Source organism: Phyllostomus discolor, chromosome 1 (assembly GCF_004126475.2).
Source record: "Phyllostomus discolor isolate MPI-MPIP mPhyDis1 chromosome 1, mPhyDis1.pri.v3, whole genome shotgun sequence".
NCBI lineage: Eukaryota > Metazoa > Chordata > Mammalia > Chiroptera > Phyllostomidae > Phyllostomus > Phyllostomus discolor.
The window spans coordinates 55,149,693-55,175,024 of NC_040903.2; the positions used below are offsets into that span (position 1 = coordinate 55,149,693).

A 25,332-nucleotide genomic window follows, 5' to 3' on the forward strand; every position below is an offset into this window, starting at 1 on the left:
CTTTTCCGGGACGTAGCACAGTAGCATTTGTTTGTTTCACTCATGTCTGTGGGTCACCCAGGTGGCAAGCCACAGGTCTTCAGGTGTCTGGGGTGGCCTGCCCCTGTGTGTTTCCTATTTTTTTCCAGAAAAGTGGGGATGCCTGGGGCACAGCACCCTAGTAACAGGAGGAGCACAGGAGGGAAGGTATGTGTGAGCACATTTCAAGCCTTTGCTCAGATCCCCTCTGCTAACCTGCTACTGACCGAAGCAAGCCATGTGGCCAAACCCCAAATCAGCGGGGTGGGGTGTTGAACTATGTGCTGTGTGCACTGGGAGCGAGCACTGGGAATTAGAGAACAGACATTTGCTCAACAGTAATCCAATCACATGCCCCCACAGACCCCAATGTGCCTTTGTCAGCGGGTGGGACAGAGCCCTGTGGAGGCAGACTCTGGGCTTCCTCGGGTGAATGACTTCTTGCTACGCCCAGGTTCAAACCGAAGGAGTTCTGTGCATGCATGCCTCAGAAAAATGACCAGCTGCCACTTTTCATAAAGATCCTTCAAACACAGACAGAGCCATGTAGGCCGATTTGGCCAAGGCCCTGGATGGTCCACTTCCCTGGAGCTGAGAGTCCTCCACGAAGGCAGGGGCTCTCCGTTGCCACTGTGGGGATTCCTGTGGAGGGGCTACTCTGTGCCTGTGACCAGAGCTCACTCTGGGAAGTGGGGGGCCCTGCAGAGATCCTTCGGAGTGCCACGGCCACGGCCCATCAAGGAAACCTGCCCTGAGCGACCACCTGGGGTTTTCATAAGATGTGCTTTCTCCAGAGTGGCTGAAACCAGGGTCCACGCAAAGTTTCTGTGACTTGAAACTTCTCTGAATTAAGAAAAAAATGACACCCTTCACAGGTGCCACCCATTGGAGGTACGCAAACTTAATGAACTATGGTAAATGAAATAAGTTTGGCAAACTTTAGCTTATTTTTCTTCCTGGTACCATCCTATGTATGTGGAGTGGGTCTGAACCAGGTATAATATGGGCACAATTATAGTGCTGCCAGGAAACCTGGCCTCAAGTAACGACCCTTCATAATAAAGGACAGTTATTAGCAACAGCGGTATGAACTGGGCTGCACCCACGTTGGCATGAAGCAGACACCACATTCTGTCCAAGTTCATGCCTGCAGGGGGCTTCCTAATGGCGTGAATGAGGCTCTCCTGTTATCTTCTACTTGTTGTCCCAGAGTTGAAGACAAAAAGGACAGAGCTTGTGGCAAAATTATGCAGCTGCCCAGAATAACCCTCCCAGGCCCCAGTCCCATATTCCTTCTTTCCCAGCAGAAATCACAGGATTCCCTTTTGCTTTCTAACTTCCTCAAGGTCAAATACCCAGACTAAGTTTTCTATTTCTGTAAATAAATCCCCTCCAAACACGCAGTTTAGAAATATAATAAACAGTTATCATTTCACCTTGTTCTGTCATCATGTGGGAGCAGCTGAGCTGGGGCTACATGGCCCCTTCCAAGGCGTTGCCTCCCAAGCTGGGGGGTGCTGCCAGCAGAGGCCTCAGCTCCCCACCACAGGGGTCTCCACGGGGCTGCTTGAGTGTCTTCCGACATGGCAGCTGGCTTCTCTCAAAGTGAGGTACCCAATCAGCAAGTTGGAAGCCAGTGTTTTTTATGGCCTAGTTTCAGAATTCACAAACCATAATTTTTGCAACATGCTGGTTGGTTACAAAGTGTAGGGCTAATGAGGTGTGGGAGGAGACTCCACAAAGACATGAATATCTTAGAGTGAGGATGGTGGGCTCCATTTTGGAGGCTGGCTACCACACCTCCAGCTTGCACTTAGGGGCCTTTTTAAAAGAGCCTCCTGTCTCCAATGAAAAAGAAAGATAGCCTGATATTGATAATTGAATGAAGAGTCACATCAGACATCATTGGATTTTATCCCTAACTGTATGACAATAGAGGGTGTGGCCCCATATTGAAAGGACGGCAGGCATGAGCCAGCGGAATGGGGGACCTCTTTAGCCCCTTCGTGCTGGACTTACAGAGTCATACTGAGGATGAGAACTGGGCTGGACCTTATGAGAGCAAATTGGTTAGTAGAGGCTGGTGTGTGCTCTGCGGGCTGTCTCCAGTGTGTGTGGGGGGGAGGGTCCTCCTGTGACCCATCCACACTGCCCACACATCAAGCCGAGGGGTCCAGCTCACGCTGGGTGGGTGACAAGAAGTGTCTGTAGGGGCCAGAGACGCTCAGGGTGCGCCCTGCCGACTCCTCCTGCTCCACTCACACCTGCTCAAGCCCTCAGCCCGCCTTTCCTGATGCCGGATGCTGGAACATCTCTGCTTTGTCGGGCAGCCCTGAGTCTCCCTCCCAACGGGGCCCTTTCCCCAGTGGGACCCCACTACCCCATCTTAAAACCCTGCACTCCCACCCCGTCTACCTTCCTGCCACCTGAGCAGCCAGTTCGCCTCCCTGGCCATTTTTCTTCACTTTCTCTTTTAATCTTTTCTTCTTTTTCCCCTGCAATAGCGGTTCCTTATGGAAAATCCAGATAAACAATACACACATCCCTAATCCCAACTCCAGAGAGAGAACGATTGTTTAACACTTCGTGTAAACACTTCCAGACTTGTAGTTTTGTTGGACTATGGTGTTCACTTCCTGCCGGACCGAACTAAAATAGAGGACCTGGCGGCCCCCACTTCCTCCTTTTGTTTAACATCTGAACGGCTGTGCTCTGGCTTTAAAAAATGCCTGATAACCAACACCACCACTATGTGCCAGAACCGTTAGGCCTGTGGACCTATGAGGCAGGCACAGCCCAGACCCTCAGGATGCTGGCTGCCCAGGAGGAGGGACAGGGACATTCAACACTCTAACTGCACCCCATTCCAGTCATCGCCATACCGTGCACAGGAAAAGCCTTCCAGAGCTCCCCAAACTGTCTCATTCTGTCTGGGCTGCTGTCACAAAATACCACCCCTGGGTGGTTTACAAAGCACAGAAATGGGTTTCTCATAGTTCTAGAGTCTGGAAGTCTGAGGCCAGGGTGACAGCATGGAGGAATGGGGGCCCCTCTGGGTTGCACACTTCTTGCTGTGGCCTGTGGTAGCAGTGGAAGGGGCTAGGGAGCTCTTTAGTTAAGGGCACTAATCCCATTCATGAGGGTGGCTCACCTTCCCGACCTACTTGCCCCCCGAAAGCTCCACCTCCCGATACCACCTTGGGTATAAGTTTTTGACATATGAATTTGGGGGGATTGCATTTGGACATTAGCCCCAGGCTCACCTGGTTAGGTCAGGGAAGCTGCTGCAAAACACGAGCCCTAAGTGGGACCCTGAAAGGGACAATGTCCAGAGCAGAGAAGGCTGAGGCCGGCCGTGAGAGGCCTGAGCCGGGAAGGACGGGGAGAAGCTCCCGTGTCTGGTCTGTTGAGCCACTTCTGAAGACTCCAGAGACTTTCCCTAAGTGTCCATGGGACTGAGCCTGCTAAAATCACGTGAAGTCTAGTTTAAAGAAGTGTCTTATGTCCCCTCACCAGACCTACTAAATCAGCCTCCTTTTGTGTTTTTAAACAAGAGCCAGCATTGGGATACACACCCAAGTCTGAGTGCCCCAGCCCGGACGCCCCGCTGCCTGTGCTGATGGCCAGGTGCTCTGAGATCACGGGTCTTCCCAAAGCAGCCCAGTGGGAGCCCCACCAGGGAGACGTGTGCATGCGGGAGCCCAGGGAAGGAGAAATGAAGTTTAGTTATTGTATTTATCAGCTCTATGGGCGCTTCTCTCCTTCATAGCTTAACATCTCTGAAATTGGGATGTCTTACAACCCAAGCGGGAATAATTTAACCATACTATTTCCTCCTTCTTAATGATGGAACAAACAATGGCGTGTCATGCAGGTTGCTGGAATGTGTGGTTGTCTCCCCCCACTTTCCAGCCTCTCCTCCTCCTCCATGCAGCGCACCCACCCCAGTCAGAACTGAGCTCTTCCACTCGGGCCAGAGACACACTGTGGGCAAAGTGCTGGACGCCGTGCTGGTTTACATGGCGGCAACATGCCTTCCGTGGTGACCGTTTGCTCCCTGACACATTACTACCTGTTTCTTGTGGTTTCCTGTTTCCATTTGTGCCCCTAGTCACAAAGTCTGACAAAAAAAATGGAAGTGTTTCGGGGCTGTGTCTTCCTCAACAGAGATACCTCTGAAAGTAAAAATCTCAGAAAACCGGGGGAGAAAGTTCAGAGCTCCCCCACTGCGGCCGGAAGGAACTGAAACAGTTAGAAAGGCAGAATGTTCGGTGGCAACCTGCCATCAGCACTGCTCTGGGGCACTCCGTTCCCTGCGGTAGGCTGCAGGTTCTCCCAGGCCTTCAGGGTCCTATCTCGTGCCAGAAAGGCAGCGGCATGGCTTCTCCTCGGGACTTTCCAGGCAGGATCGGTGCTCATGCTGCTCTAGCCACCTCCAGGGCCCCGGCCTGGCCGCCTCCCACCCTGAGGACTGCTGGGCCTTGATGTAGACGCCCGAGTCCACAGCCTCTGCCTCTGCAGGAGTGATGATATCTGCAGGAGACAGAGGAGGGTGAAGAAGACTGCTGTTCTCAGCACCCAGAACTTGGCACCTAGGTTCCAGTGTTCACCTTTCACCTCACACCTTTTCTCCTCACCAGGGCCAGCAATGTGGCAAATTCATTCCTTCCCCTGGAGGTGCATCAAGCCAGGAAAGAAGGCCAGGTTTTGCATTTGACAGGCCCCAAGATTGGTCTGCAGAGGTGGCTGCTTATAGCTGGCCCTTTTGGTCTCATGATTGCTCTCTCCTTGGAAGGCAGGCATTGTCACATACTCGCCATTTGGGGCAGCATGTTTAGTCTTTGGTGAGACAAAATCTTCAGTGCTGCCTGCAAGGCCTCCCATCACAAAGCTTTCCACAGAGACGTGGGAGGCATAGGAACTGCTCTATATTGCTGGTTGGTGAGCACCCACCCACTCTGGGGCTAATGCCTTGAGGTAGTTTACATATGGCAGAGACTGCTGGTTGCCAGTCAATAACTGTCATCACTCTCTTTATTAGTAATAAAACATTTTTATTCAGACCCACAATAGTGCTGTTTAAAAGACAACATTTCCCAGCCTCCCTTGCAGGTAGTTTGACCATAGGATTAAGTTCCAGCAAATGGAATATAAGCAGAAGAGCTTTGGATTGCCTGAAAGTCTCTTTAAAGAATTCTTCCTGCTATTAGCCACCTGGAATTTGTCTAAGATGGCTGGCACCCCAGCAGCTATCTTGGACCATGAAGTTACCTTAAGGGTGGAAGCCACTGTGTGAGGATGCTGGAGCAGAAAGATACAGGGAGACTGGCTCCCCAGTTGCCATGGAGCTAACCTGCTGGACTGCCTGCCTCTGGTTTCCTTGGAAGTGTGAGGAAAATAAGCCTTTATCCTCTTTTAAGTCATGGTAGTTTCCAATGTTCTGACATAAGCAGCTGAAAACTGACACTAACAAATGCATTCAGTATTATAAGCTGTTGCTTTATACTTTCCCGACTCACTGATGATCATTTTCTCATCCACCAGGGGTATAGCAAGCTAAGATAAACAGCACGGACTTTGGGGTATTGCTGATTGCTGCATCTGTAAGGAGTTATTCATCTTCTCTGTATCTGTTGTCTTTTTTAAAATGGTGTGCATTAAATTAATCCAATGCATATAACATACCTGGCACATAGTGGGGGCCTGGCAATGTTAGTGTTAGGTCCCTGTCCTTCTCTTCATCCCATGTTGAGCATTTATTTTAAAGATGCCAAAGAAAACAACAGCTAAATGCACATTTGGGTTGATTTCTCCCACAAGCTGATCCTGCTGTCACACTCTTAGAAATACGCCAGTGCAGTTAGGCAAGGTAAAAACCTCCAATAACGTAGCAGGAAGCACAGGACTGAGAACAGCAGCCGAGAGAACACTCAGGGGAGCCTCCATGTGATCAGGCAACAGACCTCCTGTAGCTCAAAGAATCACTGGGTTTTCCCAGCTAAATCCAACCAGAGGTCCATGGGGCCTGGGAAAGCTGGCACCAGTTTTCCCATGGAGCTGTTGTCCCCCCCAAATTTCTAAGCAATGGGGTGACTGACAGCATTTCCTCCCAGCCTGTAAAATAAATACGAGCTAACCTGGGGGAAGATTTATATGTGTGGGACAGAAAGCTTAGCCGGTGAGACCCAAACATCTCTGAGCCCGAGTGCATTTGAAAGGACCCCAAGCAGCCAAATGGTGAGAAAGGCAGTCTGCAGACACTGGGTGAATGCCTTGGGCTGACTGTTGGGCTCATCAACACCCCAGTGCCCTGCTCCAACCTAAGAAAAACATGTTGGGAGACTTCAAGGTTGTCACCCTCTTGGCTGCTCCGTGGCCACGGCACCAGGGAGAGAAGCGTGATGAGTCACTGGAACAGGGAGGGACCCCCTGGTGAAAGAAGCAATGGTGGGGCTCCCTCCCCCGGGGACCACTCGGCCCTCACTCCACATAGCCTCAGTTTGGGAATCACTAGTCCTGGGCCCTCTGGGCAGGGCAAAAGACCCTATGGACTTCCACTTTGCCCCCAAAATAGTTATATAATCTTAAAAGCTGGAAGAAACCAGCTTAGTTCAATCTCTGTTCTCCACTTAGGAAGTGTTCCAGAGAGAGCAGAGGAGGTGGCTGGCCACAGCTAGTTAACACAGAGCCAAGCCCAGGACTGGGTCCTCTGGTTCCCAGGCTGTTCATCTTACAGTATTAATTTGGCCAGAGGACTTCTTTTTCTCTGGTATTTTAACATGTGGACCCAGTGATCAGCCCACAGGGTCTTACTTTAAAGCCTGCATCTCCTCAACATGGTCTGAGAGTTCAGACGACTTGCTGCAGGGGCCCTGGAACACTCGAGTGTGAGACCCGCACACGGGGAGCCGAGGGGACGACACGGACCTCGGTTGGGAAAAACTACTGGGAAAGAGAAGGAGCTCAAGTTGGAAAGGGGGGACCAAAACTTTAAAACTCGCAAACAACAGCATATACGTTTATCAAGCTACTGGGAACAAAAACTGAGAGCATGTGCCTCTGCTTCCGGAAATGTGGCACTAGACACGAGGAGAGGGGTCTTCGAACAAGGACGGGGGCCTGCATTTAAAACCTCCAAGTTGCCAGACACTGACTTGCTTTCCCCCTGGACCTGAAGTTCAAGTCCACGTTCACCTTCCATGCACTGAACAGCCAGCGTGCCAGGGGCCTTTCTGTATATTTGATTCTTATATTCAAGGAGTGAGAGAGGTTACCATATTTTTCAGACTATAAAGACGGCACTCCCCCCAAATTTGGGAGAAAAAAAGGGGTACATCTTATAGTCTGAATTGTCGCTTTACATTTACATTGGTGAAATATTATGTTATTTATATTATTAAATATTTACCACATTTTTACTTCAAAAATTTTCCCCCTACTTCCTCCTCTAAACCAAGTGCGTCGTATGGTCTGAAAATATGGTAGATGTGGAAACAGAATCTGGGAAAGAGACATGTACAGGCCACTCAGTTAAAATTCAAACCCAGTGCCCAAGTGGACACCATGCCTCTTCCCGCCACGTCCAGCAAGCCCCTGTGAGGATCACAAAGTAGAGCAACCAACACCCAGGAAATACCTGGTGGAGACCAGAGGGGCTGGAACGTCTCGGGCTGCCTGTCCCCTGTACCAACACCACCAGGGCTGTGCCCATGCAGCCGGCTGCCCTCCGGGGTCAGCCTTTAAGGCCCACGGAACAGCCAAAGACAATGAACATGGGAACTTTCATGCAACGTCTTTATTTGGGACACGTGTCACGGAGCAGGCTAGCCATCCTGAAACAGCAAGTCCTTACATTATGCAGAGCAATACAAGTGCTCCTTTAAGACATTCAAATGTGCCGTGCTGGTGTCACTAGTCTTCACCCACCTTCACCTCTCGTCACCCACCACAAGGCCTCTGGCACGCCTGCTCTGGGGGCCGGACCACAGCCAGTCTCTGGCCAGCACCACTTGTCTTTCCTGGGACCCTCCCCACCTGCCTGTGCATTGATGGTGCCTAAAGAAATGCTGTGCAGTTACTGAGTTCCGAGGGGTTACAGGGCCTTGTCTTCACCACATTTTAGAAGGTCTTGTTCTTTTTTTTTTTTTTTCAGATGCTTCTGCGCACTGGGGTGCTTGAATTTCAGCTGATTCAGGTGAAGAATAAGTCCCTCATTGAGTTTATAATCTGTAAGTTACTGCTCTTCTCCCTCACTGAGACATGCAGTTTTCATTAATTTCTGCCATGTGCTTCTCAATCTTTTGTCTCCCTCTTGCTCTGTGACAGTAAACGGCCGTGCCTGAGCCCGCCGTGGGAGGGCGAGGGCAGCAGGACAGAAGGGCTGTCCCTCTGGCTCAGCTGCAGGCCCGGGCCTAGCTCCCACTTGGGAAAGGGGTGAATGGTTGGGGGAATGCTCCTCCTCACCCCCAACCAAGGCAACGGGATGAATGGCCACACTTGCCTTTGGTTAGAGTTGCAGTCGGAGGCCACAGTACAAGGATGTCCCTGTCCTCTGCAGTAAACACAACTGTGACAGGAGTCTCAAAAGTCAAAGCCAGGAATCTGCAGGCGCTCTGCCGCCTCGCCGCACTGCTGATGAACCCGAGGATTGTTTCAACGGGCAGTCTGCTAGGCCACCCTGACCTTCCCATGAGGCCCCTGTCTGAATTACAGTTTTATCCACTCCTTACCACGCAGGCTGGGGACCCTCTTTCTTTAATGTTACTTTATCATCTCCCCTTGGTGGGTCCCATAGTGGGCCAACCCACCATCCAGGAAAAGGACCTCACACCATGCAGACTCTTAAAGGTCACTTGGAATGTGTCTCTTAAATTCTGTCCTGAGTAGCAAACTCTCCTCCCACGAACAAGATGTACAGAATCTGCAGTGAAAAACAAAGAGAAAATGCAGAAATCCCCCAGGCCTGCTAGACTGGCTTCAGCTTAAGAAACACACTCCCACCCTCACTCCGTCCCAAGCTCTATCCCCTGCACAGGCAAATCTGGCAGAACAATGGTCCCAAAAACTGAAGCAACTGCATACAAGAACGCTGAATGGGAGTGTTTCTCTAAGCCAGACAGTTTAGAGAGAATTCTGCTGGGCTGATCACTTTCCAAGAGATGATAACCTGATACTTAAACTGGTATTATTTAATCATTATTAAACAAACAAACAAAGAGAGCCAACACACACACACACAGTCCTTGGGGGTCACAGATGCAAATGGCAGGTCAATCTCATTCTTCCGTCCGTCCCTTCTGCTCAGGGCTGGGAGGCACTCTGTCACCAGGGGGTGGGCTCATCATTTTTCCCTCAGAAGCCCTCGGCCAAGCTTCTACCAGAGTCAGTCATTGCGCTGCCACACAGAGTGGTCAGGGTCTAGTTCAGAATCAGTGGAGTTAAGCACTTGAACTTCACCCGACACCAGCCCTTCACCAACAGTCAGGTGAATAGGAAATGCTCTACTTAGAATCTCCACATGAATTAAAACTGCAACCTACACTTCCAGTACACACACCAGATCTCAGAGAGTAGCCATTCTTAAGTGACTTTTAAAAAAGAAATCCAAATAGTTGTGGACAACACGAAGAAGGACTCTGAAGCTGCAGTCAGGGGCTAAGGGGTTTCTGTGGTTTGCAGAAGCATAAGGTTGAAAAATGACAATAAAGATACTTGGTTTTCAATCATTGAGAATTTTCCTTCAAAGAGGTAATTAGAGCTATATTACTGACATTTTTTCCTTTTGCAAATTAAGAATACAAATACATTTCATATGTAATTCTTCATATAATTTTTTAGTCCAAATGTTAAAAATTAGAACTTTTAATTTAATTGTACAAGCCCTAAATTATTAAACAACCAAAAGTTAGTCATTCATATGACAGAAACAATGACAAACATAAAAGACAAAAAGACTTTTTTCAGCCCAAGTAATACCAAAGACATATGTATATATGAGCAATAGAAATAATAAAGACTGATTAGCAATCGGTTCAAAACCTTTGGGAAATTTCTGGTTAGACTGTATTATTTCCCTTAGAATATGCAAGTTTAAAAGTCAAATTTTCAAAGTTACCTCCCCTTCTCCCCCAAAAGATTTATTTGCAAGCTGGAATCCAGAAATAAAGCTTAGAAGTATAAATACTGATAATATCAACTAAATTCAGAATGGTTTCAGAAAGCTATAATACAACAATTTAGAAAGAAACAAAACAAGAGTATCATATTTTGGTTTGTTTGTGATATACATAAGGTACAATAATTGTTTCTCTTTACCCTTCTCTTTCTCTTGAGGAATAAGCTAAAATTATTTCTTTTCCATAAAAGAAGTCTTTACATGGGATCAACAAAATTTAGAAGGAAGTCAGAACAGAGTTCATTTATATGTACATTGTACAATATATGTGTCTCTTTGTATATGCACATACCTATCTGCTTATGTATATATCCGCCTACCTTCTTACATTTGCATTTAAAAAGGGAAGCAGGACACCCACAAGACCCCCAGGCAACCACCCTCATTAGTTCTGTCAGATGACTTAGGTGATTCACTGACTATAACACAGTAATAAACCTCTTATCCAGTAAATGTTTCCCGGAGAAAACAATGTAAGCTTCTCCTAGCACAGACCTGGCCCTTCTCTTGTGTTGTGAAAACAAGAGCCTACTATAACTTTTCACAAGAGCCAAAAATCTGGAAAGGAGTGACCCAAGACTGTGGATAAGTGTATTTGAAAAGATTTTTTAGAATTACTTAGATTCTGTGTTGTTTATTACAGTCCAAATACATGAAGCTCTTATGAAACAGAATCATATGGTGCAGATAAAAACAGGCGTGGAAGCCCAGTCAGAGCTGTTTTAGGGCCAAATTGCAGACCACCCAGCAGTTCACATTTTAGGAATTTGAAATGTCTAAAAATAGATAAGGTGGCTTCTCAAAAAAGAAAAAAAAAGGAAAGAGAGAAAAGTAGAAACAAAAAGAAAAATAAAAGAGAGGGAGGGAAGAGACAAGAATGTATTCAGGAAATGCTAGCTAACGAGAATACCTTACTTAGAAAGAATAGGCAAATGCATAACAAATGCATAAACTTTGTGCAGGTTAATGCAATAGTAAACACAGTAGAATACATAGGCCTCATAATACTTTTGCAATGGCGTATTTAAAATGTCTCTAGCACTTTAAAAAATATGCAGAGACTAATTAAGGATCATTCTAGACAAAAATACATATTTCTTAAAGGGACAGGGGGCGAGGGGAGGAAAGTATGGTCTCAGGGCAGAACCCCGTAGATATACAGAGATGAAACTATGCTTTTTGGTAATTCTAGTGGACATGGCGGCAAAAATTGTCATAAGGATGTTGGCTGGTTTGAGAGGGTTATATCACCTTGTAGCTATATTTGTAAAAAAATTTTTTGTTAAAGTTTATTTGATAAACCCTGTAAAATGTCCTCTATTGACATCTTTTTCTAAGGTAAACTAGGAATAGCAGAATTGTGAATGGATAAGGGGTATATGCTTTAAAGCAAAGGCGAACCCTCTCTGGGTCCCTCTCACACAACGGGATACAGATTCTTAAATAAAATAATACTCCTGATAAATCTTCCACCTACCAACTGTTTACAACATAGAAAAATAGCATTTTTGTAAAAAGAAATATAGTCACTTTGTTAAAATGGTCTATTTCAAACCAGCAATTATTTTTCATATAAAGAATTTCTAAGTGTCCATAAGGAAATAAAAATAGATAGATAATACTGAGTGCAAAGCAGATGATGGATTGTTTGCAGACGATCCTAGTATTTCATTACCAGATAAATAATACTCTTAGTACATTATAGCAAGTTTTAATCTTTTAGAAACTTAAAAAGATATGCTTTTAGTCTCTGATGGCAAGTTACTTATAAGTTAAGTTACTCCCAGCAGCAGAAGGCCAAATTGATTAGAAATGGATCTCAGATATGCTCGTTCAACATTTCCCCTGAAGTCAAAGTGCAGAAACACTGGGAAACTGCCTGCGTCCCACACTCCTCCATGTGAGCATGGACCAACAGGCCCTGGGGATGTGACGGGGAACTCATGACATTCACGGCCCTTTTCAAAATCATTCCCTCTGTCGTCCGTGTTCAGATTGTCACAGAACAAGATTAACACCAAACTATTTACCAGCGTGGCTAAATCCATCATGCAGGAGAGTCTATGGGACTCTTTTCTAAATAGGTATTAACTCTTCATGTTACAGAAACAGGTGATTTCAACAGACTACTCCTTTACTTCCACAAAGCGACTCTGGAGGCATGGAGTCTCCTGGCAGCGGTGGTAACGGACGTCACAGTGCACTACAAGCCAGCAGTGTCCAGCTGACACACGGACAAGCTGGCTGACAGACGAAATCACAGGACACGCAGTCAGCAAACATGGCGGGAGGGCACTTCACTGCCATCTCATCACACCCTCTCCACTCTGCTTGGGTCGTACGAGTCTGTGAAAAAAAAAAAGATAGAAAAGAAAATGAGGGGAAAATTCAACTGATTTGTTTCTGGTTTTAATTCTCAGTGGATAAATAAATATGTTTAGGGAGCAAAATTCGTTTCAATAATCTTGTTTGCACTGAGTAGAAAGCTGTTATCACTGAGTTGAATGTGTGTGATCTTTCTCTAGTCACACATGAAAAAAATGTGAATTGCCCTTAATATTTTGATAGTCCCTTCCTGATGTTGATAGAGAAACGTAATTAGCCTTAAATGCAATGCCTGTTAACCAGCAGAGGTGTGCTCAGCTGGTGCTAAGGATTGTTTAATTATTTTTTGTAAATTACAACTCTAATGAAAGTTTGCCTTGCAGTGTGCATCTTTGTGAGCAAATGCTGTCACAGCAGAGCTCGAGGACCCTGAAATCCTGACTGCTGGGCCTCTGTCTCTGACTGCCAGCACCCGGCAGGCTGGCCCAGGGCTGGACACAGGCCTGTTAGCACAAATCCTCGGGGCCTTCCCCCACACAGGTGAGTGAGTCTGGGCCATCCAGGGGTCTGTTCTGTAGCCCACACTGAAGAGTCCCAAACTGGGCCCAGATGGCACAGATGATACAAAAAACAACAGTCCTAAACTGCCATCAGTACTGTGCCAGGAACGCTAAATCTGACCCCCTGGGAGTCACAGATCTCCAGGTCCAGGCAGACCTGAAGCACACACATGTGCCTCCCATGGTCAGGAATTCCTGCCACAGCAGTTCATAACTGTTCAGGAGAAAACACATTAAGAAATATGGAAGGATGGTACAATTTGATAGTCATAGAAACTAATTAGAAACAATTGCTTCTTAAGACCTCTAGAAAACTGCATCCTGAAGCCACACAGATCCCAATGTCTCCAGGAGCACGTCCTCCTTGCACCGGCTCCATTTCGCCATGACACATTCACGACACGAGGCCAGTGTGACAACTAAGACAGCATTTAGAGCACTCCGAGTCCTGACGTTACAAACCAAGAGGGGCGCTGCTGCGTTTGGGAGAGGAGCTCGCTGCTCATCAGACGTGCTTCACGCACCAAGTGCCCATCGGGCGGAAAGGCAGTGGAATTCACCAGGCGGTGCCTTCTGACGTCTCACAGATCGTCACCCGGTGGGACAGCAGAGGGTCTCACCGGCCGAGAGCCACACTTCTTGTTCGATCAGCCTCACAGTGAGCTGATTCTGAGAGGGGCCGCCTGGGAGTGAAGACCTCTTGCTTCTCCGCTGGGAACGAGGTGGGCGGATCCCTCGCGGAGGGCTCTGAAGGGGCACCCCGTAGCTGTGAGAGGCTGGGGAGACCTGGAGCAGTGAGGAAGCCTCTCATTACATGGACCCGGGCACTGACCAGCCCCCTCAGGGCTAGATATGGGGACCCCTCCACAGCACATGCCTGCACCCCAGAGCCCCACAGTTGAATTGAAAGCCCAGAGACGGAGAGCAGTGAGAGGATTCTGTAGAACGTTGGCTCCTTCCTCGGATCATGGAGGGCCCAGGCCTAGTTTATGTTTTCTAGTAGCCACATTAGGCAAAGAAAAGAAAACAGGTGGAATTAATTTTAATGATGCATGTAATTTTACCAAATATATCCAAAATATCATTTCAGCAGGTAATTGATATAAAAACTGAGAAATGTTAGATTATTTCTGCACTAGGCTCTGAACTTCAGTGTGTATTTTACACTTACGGCCCATCTCCACTTGGATGAGCCGCGTTTCAGGTGCCCAAGAGCAGCACTCGAGAGGGGCCAGCCCAGACCTACAGAACACAGAGGGCATCCAAAGATCTGGGGTCCTGGCTCCTGTGGGTGACAGTCCAGGTAAAGACAACTCACTGAGGGCTGGCCTAGCGGGTGTTCCGTGTATGAGCGCCCCCTGAGAGACGTGCAGATGTCCAGCCTTCCAACGGCGTCACGTGGCGTCGTGAAGCCCCCCGGGTGTCCCCCACAGCGGCCCCGAGGCAGCGTCTCTCCTGGCTCTCTTGCCGTGCTCGCCTTGCAGGGGTATATGGAAGTTGAGGGAACCACAAGGTTCTGAACCAGCAGGTTCTGAAACAGTGGAGACGGGATTCCATCCCTTGAATTGGTTTTGAGCTGCTGATTTCTTAGCCAGAGCCCAGAAGCCACTGAAAAGAGGTTAGCAGAAAAGCCCATCACCAGGCTGAAATAAAGACACTTTATGATGCCAGGTACTACACTACAACACAGATAATAAAGTTCTGAGAGGGGGTGTGGGGGGCAGTTACAGATAAACGTGGTATATTCTTGGTCTGAAATTCCATAACAAGATCTAACTTTACGTGTGCTGTGCACTCAGGGACAGTGAAGTGGTTCTCACACACTGGCGTGATGGAAGAAAGGGTGGGGTGGGGACAGACATGAGGATTCCTGTGTTCAAAATAAAATTTAGCAAAAGGAAAACAAAGTCCAAAAGTTTATCAGCAACAAAGCGACAAGGCTTTATTCTAATCTGTAAAGCAACAATGAGGAGAAACTTTAATATATGTCAAGTGGTACACCATCCGTCTTATGGCTCCTCTGAAGAATGGATTAGAGGCCGGGGCACCGCACGCATAAGTAACCTTCCCTGGTGGCCTCCCTGCTACGCAATTACTTAACAATGTCTGAGGTACTGTCTGTCATCATTAGTAGCTTTCTGCTTTCAGATTTTTTTCAGCATTTTATTGTGTATTAACATATACATCAGAAGACGAGAGAGAGAAAAGTATTTCTACTTGTTAGTAAACTATGATTAAAAAATAACATCACAGAGTGGTGGTTTTAGTGGCTAAAATTAAAACGGCATTCTCTAGGTGTTTTCGGATACCTATCCCGTACTGTTCACATGCCAATGATCAAGCTAAAAACTGAGGGAGTACTTCATTGAACTAGAAATTTGGTTATAAAATGCTTCCTGAACTATGTGGCCTTGGACTGGGACATAGAAATCTTTACAAACTGGTGTTTTGTTTTAATAGGATTTGTCTTGTTTAAAGTCCTTGTAATTCTCAGGATGAGGTAGGACTAATAAAATCATCCTGATTTTATAGATAAAGAAACTCACTTTAAAAGCCTCTGCTGTCTCTTTAACCAGCACTTACAAGTGAGTGGGTATACTCTGGGGTCGGGGGGAAGGGGGCAGGAGAGAAGGAATCATGCGAAGCCTAATAAATTCCCACAGCTCAAAAATGGGCTGCATAACACTTTTTCCACAGTCTTAATATCTCATCCTCAGCAAAGACCAAATCTATCAGATCCAAGAAGGCCCTGAAAATCAGTTATTTCAATAATGTAGTATTTTGCATAAGGAACAGAGCAACATTGGCTAACAGTCCTAAGATCATACTGTATTTCTGGGAAAAATTTAAAAAGTGCCAAGTAGACTTTTTAAACAAAAATTTCTGGATTCTTCTAGCTGAAACAAGTGATCTTTTCCATCTACTTTTAAATTCTTGGATTTCATCCTCACTTATATATGGTCAGTTAATCTACAACAAAGGAGGCAAGGATATAATGGGGTAAAGACAGTCCCTTCACTAAGTGATGTGGGAAAAACTGGACAGGAACATGCAAAAATAAAATTGGATCACTTTCTTAAACCATATACAAAAATAAACTCAAAGGATTTAAAGACTTAAAGGTAAAACTCAAAACATTAAATCTCCTATAAGAAAACGGGCAGTAAACTCTCTAACATTTCTCTTAATAGTATTTTTTTCTGATATATCTCCTCGGGCAAGCAATGGAAACAAAAGAAAAAGTAAACAGATTAGACTACATCAAGCTAAGAAGTTTCTGCACAGCAAAGAAAACCAACAAGAGGAAAAGGCAATCTACTGAATGGGAGAAGATATTCACTAATGATACATTTGATGAGGGGTTAATTTCCAAAATATATAAGAAAGTCATACAACTTAACACCAAAAACATTAAACAATCTAAATAATGAGCAGAGGATATGAACAGACCCTTCTCCAAAGAGGACATACAGATGACCAACAGACATGAAAAGATGCTCAATATCACTAATCATCAAGGAAATTCAAAGTCAAACCACAATGAGATATCACCTCACACCTGTCAGAATGGTTGTCATTAAAAAATTGACAACAAGCATTGGTAAGGGAAGTGGAGAAAGGGGGACCGTCATGCACCGTTGGTGGGAATGCCGACTGGTTGCAGCCACTGTGGGAAACAAACAGTAAGGAGGCTCTCCAGAATGTTAAAATTAGAGCTGCCGTATGATCCGCAATTCCACTTCTGAGTATTTATCCAAAGAAAACAAAAGCACTAACTCAAAGAGATACAGCAACCTTATCTTGCCCGCAGCATTATTTATAATAGCCAAGTGCCCATCAGTAGACAAGGAGAATAAAAAAGTTGTGGTACATACATGCAATGAAAATATTACACAGCAATAAGAAAGAATGAACTCTTGCCACTGTCATAGCATGGATGGACCTAGAAAGTTTTTATGCTAAGTGAAATAAGTCAGGTAGAGAAAAGACAAATACCGTGTTTTCACTTGTATAGGGAAATCTAAAAAAAAAATGAATAAAGAAAACAAAACAGGACAGTCCCACAGACACAGGGAACAAGCTGATAGTTGCCAAAGGGGATGGGAGGTGAGGGCAATGGGAGGAAAAAAAGAAAAGAATCACCACAAAGATCAAATCTATTTTGAAGCAAGTAAGAGGAAGCTGAAAAAAAACACTGACATTCTGAACTCTAAAAATGGAGATGTTTAGATTATGTCTGTCCATATGAAAAAGTAAATAAACAAATAAACCCTTCCTTAGATTTCGAAAGAGAAAACAGAGGAGCGGGGTGGGGGACCCACACTGCTGGGGCAGCCCAGGAGATGGAAGGGCCAGGTGCAGGAGGTCGGGCTGGGGTCTGAGGCAGCGGGCTGGGGTCTGAGGCAGCGCAGTAACACTTGCCTCAGGGCCACGGTTTCCCCTACTGTGAAAGGGTCTGAATGAATGACCTAAGGTCCCTTCCAGTCTGTGGTTTACAACACAGACCTTTTGAAATCTACCTCAGCTCTTCTTCTGATTGTTTTTGCACATGTAACTGACCATCTCCAGCCCCTGACAAAAAAGTCTGACACAGAGATGCCCAGAGGTCTCCTGGCCTGTGTCATAGCCGGGATGATGACACTGTGCTTGAGGAAGATCACGCTGTTCCTGTCACTGGGAACCTACCTGGTGGCTTGATGAAACAGAGAAGGCTCTAAAGACGCCCTAAGTGAGAGGATGGAGAGGCCCAAAGACCTGCAGGGTGCTGTTGCCAAAACCATCTCGCCTGGGATTTCAAAATCAGAACTTAGGGGCCTTTAAGAAACAGAGTTAATGAGTGAACTTTTTAGGGGTGGGGTGTTGAGAAAGTGAAAACTTATTTTTTGTTACTAAAGATTCATAAAGGGTGTGGTAGTGAAAACACAAAATGGGGCGGAGGCGGGAGCAAAAGAATTTGGAAGGTGAAAGGTGAGACACAGCATCACGGGGCAGGTAGTTTATTTAAATCAACCTGTGTGTCTGTTCTCATTAGGTTAACAAAGAGCGAAGAGGGTTATCTGGGCGAATGCCAGTATTTGGGAGAGAGCACAGAGCACAGATGCTGTGGTCTCTTTACAGGATTTACCAAGGTGCCTGCACCAAAGTTAGAATACTTATTGATGTGGCTCGTCACAGTAAAGGGCCCAGAAAGTTTTTATATGGGTACTTTTATACAGCAATTTATATAATAATTTCTATAAAGACATAATCATTTAAAGTATATTACAAGACTTGATTTTTAAGGGAAGCTTCTAGATAATTCTTTGTAAAATGAAGACTCTTTTGGTACAATTCACAGGATCAATTTGTTCTTTTCTGATTATGCAAATGTTCATTATCTACCAACCTGGTATTTTTTATGCCCCAAGGACTCCAAATTAATACTGGACCCTTGCCGCTTGCCTGACTCCTCACCTGGGCACCAGAAGTCCTGATCCAAGCTCTTCTTCTCCCTTCCTGCTGCCAGATGCCCATTCTCTTCCACTGGGCGGGCACCCCTGCAGACAGAGAATGCACTTCCCGCCTTCCAGGCCAGGTCCCCAGTGGTCAGAGATGCCAGGCCTCCCGGCTGAGCCCCTGGGCCCCTCTCAGCCTTCAGTTCCTCGGTGTCCTCCATGGAGCCCGCGCTCCGGGAGCTCAGGAGCCTCATCCGAGACATAGAGCTCACCTCTTTCATCCTCATCGAGCGGTCGGGGTCAGCTCTCCTGGGGGGAGAAGCCAGTTTCTCCTGTAAACTTTCAATCACTTTGGAAGTACTTCTGAGCCTCCTTTCTGAGCCTGCCACACTCGAAGTCCTTTCTATAAAGTGGAACAAAGTGGACCGGAATGGTGGTTTTGTCTCCGTGTCCTTGTGATTGAAGGGCTTGGACTCCAGGGCACTGGGCTGAGATTCGGGGTCGGGGGCTTTGCTGGGGATGGCTCCATCTACACCTGAGCACTCAGAAGTCCAGGGCGCCCGTTGGGCACTGTCCCTTTCGCCTACGAACAGAGGGCTTTTGGTCCAGCCACACTTTCTCCTGCCATAAAAGGCATCAGTGGACTCTCTGGGGTCATCCGGCTGTGCTGGGCTGGCCACCGGCTCCTCCTGAGGGGACACTGACCGCAGGCACTGCCATCATGCTCCAGGTGCTGGTTATGTCCCGTTCCCCTGGCACCCGGCAGCAGGGACTCCACTGCCACCTCAATGCCCAGGATCCTGGCAGCCCTCGCTTGGAGGGACTCATTTGGGGGGATTTCTATTGCACTCGCTTCACCTGAAGACCTATCCAACTCATTGGCACTCTGCTCTTGGGCTGGGGTCAGCCCCCACAGACCTCAGGTCTGGGGCCGAGAGTCCTCGAGGTTTGTTGGCGAGAGAGAGTGGGACCGCTGTGTCCCCGTGCTCCCCATCACCAGGTTTCGGAGGGGCTGCTTTGCTCAGCTCCACAGACCTTAAAACACTGGGGAGTTCCTGCCTTTGCTGGGGCTCCCTCAGTTCAGCGGGATGGGATGAGGACGCTGTGTCACTTGACCCGGAAGACATCATTCTTTTCACAGGACCTGGGCTGAGTGCCAGCTCCTTTATTCTTTTCCCAGCCTCCTGGTTTCTCTTCTCCACAATCAAGCTCCCCTGTGCTGACGGCAACGCTTCACGCCTGCCATCTTCCACCCGTGAGGGGCCCAGGTATTGCGGATAAGCACCCTGGTGGCAGGTGGCAGGCTTCTGCTCCTCACTCCAACTCTCGGACTTACTCTTCACCCTTCCCGACCCGAACACAGGCTCCCCCAGCACCAGCCTCCTTGGCGGTCCCTCCGCCCTCCTTTCCTGGCTGTCTTCACTGAAGCCCAAGCTCTTGGCTGTGCCATCAGCATGGCCCGCTGGCTGCCATTCAGTCTCACTGTCCTCACTGCCACTGCTGCTGTGACTGCTCTCTTCCTCTTCCTGAAGCTCCTTGTTAAAACTTTCTAACTGACTTATCAAATCCCAGGGGCGACGGCTGACTGGTTTTAAAAGAAACTGCCCAAACAGCTGCTGACTATTGCATGGACCTGTGGTTGCCCCCTTCACCACCTCGCTTCTGGATGTGGGGCTGGCTCCACGTCCATGGCCATCTGTGCAGGACTGACTCCGGCCCACTTTTGGCACAGGGGCCTGGTTTGCGAATAAGGAAGTCCTTGAGAAAGCACTGTGGCTAGAAAGGTTGAGGGACAGTTGACCTTTCAGGTGATGAGCATTTGGCCTCTGGTACTGGTCACTGGAAGCCAATGCCGTGCGCATCTGAGCTTTGGAGGCAGTAGGGTCTAGAAATGTGGGAGTCAGCACTGCATTAGGTGACCCTTCTGACTTCTCAGCAGGGAGGGGCTTCGGGCTTTTGGATTCTTCCGTGAAAGTGGTTTGTGTTTGCTGATCTCTGTACTGGTGCCCTGGCCACGAGCCAGAATACTGGAGTTCTCTGTGTTTCGTGGGGTGAATGAATCTGAGGTCATCTGTTTGTCTGCCTTCTCCTGGTTCCCCCAGCTCTTGCTTTGGGAACTCGGTTCTCCCAGCCATGCTTCCTGTGAGAGCCTGCAGCTCCAGGTCGGTGGAAGACATGCTCAGCAGGCTCTGCTCTTGCAGGGCCATGCTCTTATCGGGCCCATGCTTTTTATCAGTACTCTGCTTTAAGTCATTGTTGTTTGTATCTGTATCTGGCAGATGTGATTCTGATTTCACTGGGATGGAAACCAAACAAAATATCGTCTCGTTCACTTTTTTATTTGAACTTTTCTTGGTCTGAATCCCAGCTTCAAACTTTTTGAGCTTGGTTCGGGTTTCGCAGGTACTCTCGCCCTGTGGGTTTGGGGAGGAGACTTGGCTTTCTGCTTGTCCATGTTGGCTGCCTCTCACATCAGGCCACTGTCCTCTCATCACACAGTGGTCTCTTTGGTCAGGAAAGCCGCCGTTTTCTCCCTCCCCGGGGAGCTGGCCCCACAGCCACCGGGAACTGGGGTCGGCAAGGGCAGGGCCTCTCTTACTCCCCGATGGGGACATGACGCTCCGTGGGTTCAAAACGGCACCATCACGGTGCATGTTTCCATGAGCTGGCTCGGGGGCAGAGACCAGACCGGAGTTGTGCAATTTCTCATCCACCTTTGTTTCTTCACGGAAACCCTGGGGTCGGGACAGTTTAATGTGTCGTATCCGTGGGTCATCAAAGGGAATGTAGAGAACGGATCCGTCGCAAGCAGTGATGGGATGGGACTGCTGTGAGAAGCTCTGAGGAGAGTGTGGGCTCCCGCCATCCTCGTTCCCAGTTGCAAAGGAGCCAGAAGGAAGCCGATAGCTGGCCGCAGCCTCCTCAGTCGGATGACGGCGACCATCACACACCCGCTCGGGGGCCACGTCCTCCAGGTAGGGGTTTGGGATGTGCTGGGGCGGCGACCTGTATGATGGAGGAGGCACATACATGGGCGGCTCCAGACCAGCGTCGGGCAGGCCGAGCTCCTGCCGGGGGTGATTAGTTCTGGTCAAGTAGGGGTCACTTGGGTCTGTCTGCTGGCTGTCCAGACAGTCGCTGTTCTCCACGTCCTCCCCTAGAGTGTTGGTGGGAGTCGTAGGATGGAGGCTTGAGGGGTCTCCCAACTTCGGCCATGGTAAAGGGGCTGACGAGCCACCCTGCTCGGGGTTCCCTGTGGATTCCAAATTTGGGTGCACAATTTGGAGGGTAAAATGCATTTTAGGGACACCTGGTAAGTGCCCATGGCTTAGTGGAATTTCCGTGCAGCTCAGCTCTGGGGCGAGAGAACTCTAGGCAATGACCGGATTTTCCTTTGCTCTGGGCATTCAGCACCGTGTTTCTCCTCGCATGAAAGGGTATAGATCTTGAAACAGTTTCTCCCCGTCACCATCAGACATCTGCCTTCCTAACCTCCTCGGCTGGTTCCAGCTTTCCACGCTTACATTCCGCCACTTGGCGGGACCCGCCACTCTCAGCTCATCTTCCCAAACCGCCTTCTTCATCACATTCTCTGTCCTTCCTCCAACTTCCCATGGACCCTCCCTCACGTGGACTGGCAGGCTGGGGGCTTGGGCCACTCCTCTGACCTCCAGGTCTTCTCGGTCTCTGGGACCCCGCATGCCACTGGCTTCCTGTCCTCTTCTCCAATAGACGTGGTTGTGACCGCCCTGGTGCTGGGCGGACCACGCTGGCATGGGTGGATGATAAAACCTACAAAACAAAGGGGCACAAGTTACACCGAGGGAGGAAGCACACACTGCCTCTGTGACTGGTGTTCCCAGTCACACGTAGGTTAGTGCTTTGAAAAAATAGAGTCCCAACCAGAGTACTTGTCAACTTTAAAGAAAACATCCCACTAATTATGGCTGGAAGACAGCCACGGGTTTTGCCATCCAAGGGCCCAGGAGTGGCAGCCACAGGCTGCCCACAAGACAGGAGGACACTGGGTACGCTTGAGAGATGTGGAGGCCCTTACAGCTTTGAATGCCCACGGGAACAAGGGTAAGCCTGAGAGCAATGATTCCCAAGTGTGGTCTGGGGCCACCAAGAGCCTGCTCCTGGCTCAGCCCAAATCACTGAACTCTCGGGGAGCCAATCTGGGAACATGCTTTTCACAGCCTCACCCTGTAGCAGTGGTTCTTAAACCCCACCGTGTGCAGGAATCACAGGAGGGCTGCTAAGGCACAGACTTCTGGGTCCCATCCCCAGTTCCTGGTTCAGCAGGCCTGGTGGGGCTCCACAAAGTGCATTTTTAATTATTCTTTAAGTTCAGGTATGTAACATTATAATTCAGCATCTGTATATGCTACAAAGTTTCACACCCCAAAAGTCTAAGTATTATCCATCACCGTACAATTGATCCCCTTCCCACCTTTGGCCCATCCCCAAACCTCTTCCCTTCTGATAACTACACATCTGTTCTCTGTATCTATGAGTTACCTACTCAGCCATAAAAAAAGAATAACATCTTGCCATTGCAACAACATAAATGAACCTTGGGGATAAAATTCTAAGTGAAATTAGAGAAAGACAAATACTGCATGACACCCTCATATGTGGAACATAATGAGCATTTCTAACAGGGCCCCTGATGCTGCTGATGCTGCTGGTCCCAGCACCCCACTTTGGGAATCACCATGCCCGTGGTTGTCCACCATGACTGTGCACCCAATCCGGAGGGACTTTATAGCTCCCCATACTCAGGCAGTATCCCAGCTCCAACTCATTCGAATGGTGGAGGCAGGAGGGGGACCAGACATCAGTGTCTCCCCAGGTTCCCCAGGAACCCCCAGTGTGCAGCTGGGACAGAGCCATGGCTCTGGCAGAGTTCCCACACCTCCCTTGTGGTAAGAATCATCAGTGGGTTCATTAAAGACTCACATAACCAAGTCTCTCCCCCTGGAAGGCAGCTTCAGGTAGGGGCTAGGGGTGCAACTGTGTTTTAACAAGTACCCCGAGAGAGCCTTCCCTTCAGACAATGTGGGAAGTACTTCCACGGCTGCCTCTGAGACTGACCGGAGGAAGAGGGGGCTCTGTTCATGGGCAGAACTCCCTGCCAGGCAGGAAATGGTGCACAGTGCAGGTAAGTGCCAGCCTAGTTCCAGGCCGCTGTTCACCACCTGGATGCCCTTCAGAGTCTCGTGAGCCTTCGGGAAATTTCAGTGCCAGAGTAGGGGTAGAAGGGCACTAGATGAAAGAAGGTGAAAGAAATTAGCCAAAGAACATACATGCATGGCCTGGGGACATGTACAACGGTGTAGTGATGGCCTGAGTGGGGGCTGGGTGGAGGAGGGCAAAAAGGAAAAAGTGGGGACATCTGTATCAGCATGAACAATAAAACACAAAGAAAAGAACATCAATGCCTAGGGCCCGTCACCTTACACTTGGATCTAGTCAGTCTAGAGAGGAGCCCAACACCAGTGTATTTCAGTATCTCCTCAAATGGGTCTAGCGTGCATCCAAAGTTCAAAGTCACTGTTCGAATGCAGCATAAGAAAAAAATCTGAGTAACAGTGTTGCAGTGTACAAAAATTTTAAGCAATTGCCTGCAAATCACCAGACATTAGGACTTTCATAGAGTAAAGCCAGTCACTGAGAGGACAGTTGGGGCTCTCGACTGTTTGGATTAACCATGGGCCAAGCAGAAAAAGTTTCAACTCTAAAACTGCTATTTGCTTTTTAAATTATAAAAGTAATATGTATTCACTGTTGAAAATTTGGAAAAATGTGGGAAAGTAAAAAATCAGACATCACTAATAATCTTTCTACCCAGAGACAGTTAACTTTGATACCTTCTAGTCTGTGTGTGTGCAAGGACGAGCTTTTCAAACAGCTTTCGTGTTCTTCTCGGGGTCTGTATCACACGAACGTTCCCCACCGCCTGTAGTACAAGCAGCTGACACACAGCTGCTGCCCTAGGCTAGGTAGGTCCTTACTAACTAAGCTCTAGACACAAATTCATTTAAGCTTCACCAGCACTCCTCTGAGGAAGGACTACTCTTATTCCTATTCTACAAAGGAGGAAACTGAAGCACAAAAGTTAACACTAACATTAATTAGGCACTTATGCGATGTCAAGCACTATGCAAAGCATGCCGAATGAATTTTGTCATTAACTATACAATCATCATTATGTCTTCATTTTCCAGGTACGGCAGCTGAGGCACGGAGAGGTTAAACAACTCTCTCAAGTGACACAACTTTTAAGTGGTGGTAGGGAATGCATTCAAACCCGAGAAGTGGGACTATGAGCTCTTTCAGTCAGCCACTCTGCTGTACTTCTTCCAATGTCATGAAAAATTCTTCACATGCATAATTTTAATGGACTAGTATTGTATCATACATACATGATTTACTTAACCACTGTGGGACATCTGTGTAGATTACATTCTACAACACTTTGAGAAACACTATTATTCACAAACACTAAGCATGTCTTAGGTTATTATTTAGAACAAATCCTTAGAAAAGGAACTAGTAGATGAGGGGTATTATGTTACACTGTTAAATCTGACCTTGGATCAGCCATTCCAATTACACTCCCTGGGGCAGTACAGACGAGAGGTGGTCTTGCTGAACCTTTCCCATCTCTGGTATTACAACCATTTTTTTTCTTATTAGATGAGTGAAAATAACTTCTCATTGGTTTCAATTTGCATTTCTTTGATCACGAGTAAGGTTAATTTTTTTTGCATGTGTCTACATGTCGTTTGTGGTTTCAAACAATTTCTACAACACA

The 25,332-nt window shown here is 47.7% G+C and overlaps 1 protein-coding gene across 1 annotated transcript in view; it reads right to left on the reverse strand.

Moving 5' to 3' along the window:
• Positions 1 to 9,199: 9,199 nt before the first annotated feature.
• JCAD (junctional cadherin 5 associated) overlaps positions 9,200 to 25,332 on the reverse strand; it is a 44,810-nt gene continuing 28,677 nt past the window's right edge. Inside the window, 9 exon segments of the mRNA XM_028506859.2 lie at positions 9,200 to 12,538; positions 18,532 to 19,218; positions 19,221 to 19,422; positions 19,424 to 21,661; positions 21,663 to 21,718; positions 21,721 to 21,867; positions 21,870 to 21,899; positions 21,902 to 21,929; positions 21,932 to 22,304. Of these exon segments, the coding sequence (XP_028362660.1) occupies positions 12,504 to 12,538; positions 18,532 to 19,218; positions 19,221 to 19,422; positions 19,424 to 21,661; positions 21,663 to 21,718; positions 21,721 to 21,867; positions 21,870 to 21,899; positions 21,902 to 21,929; positions 21,932 to 22,304 (3,796 nt within the window). The 3' untranslated portion in view covers positions 9,200 to 12,503.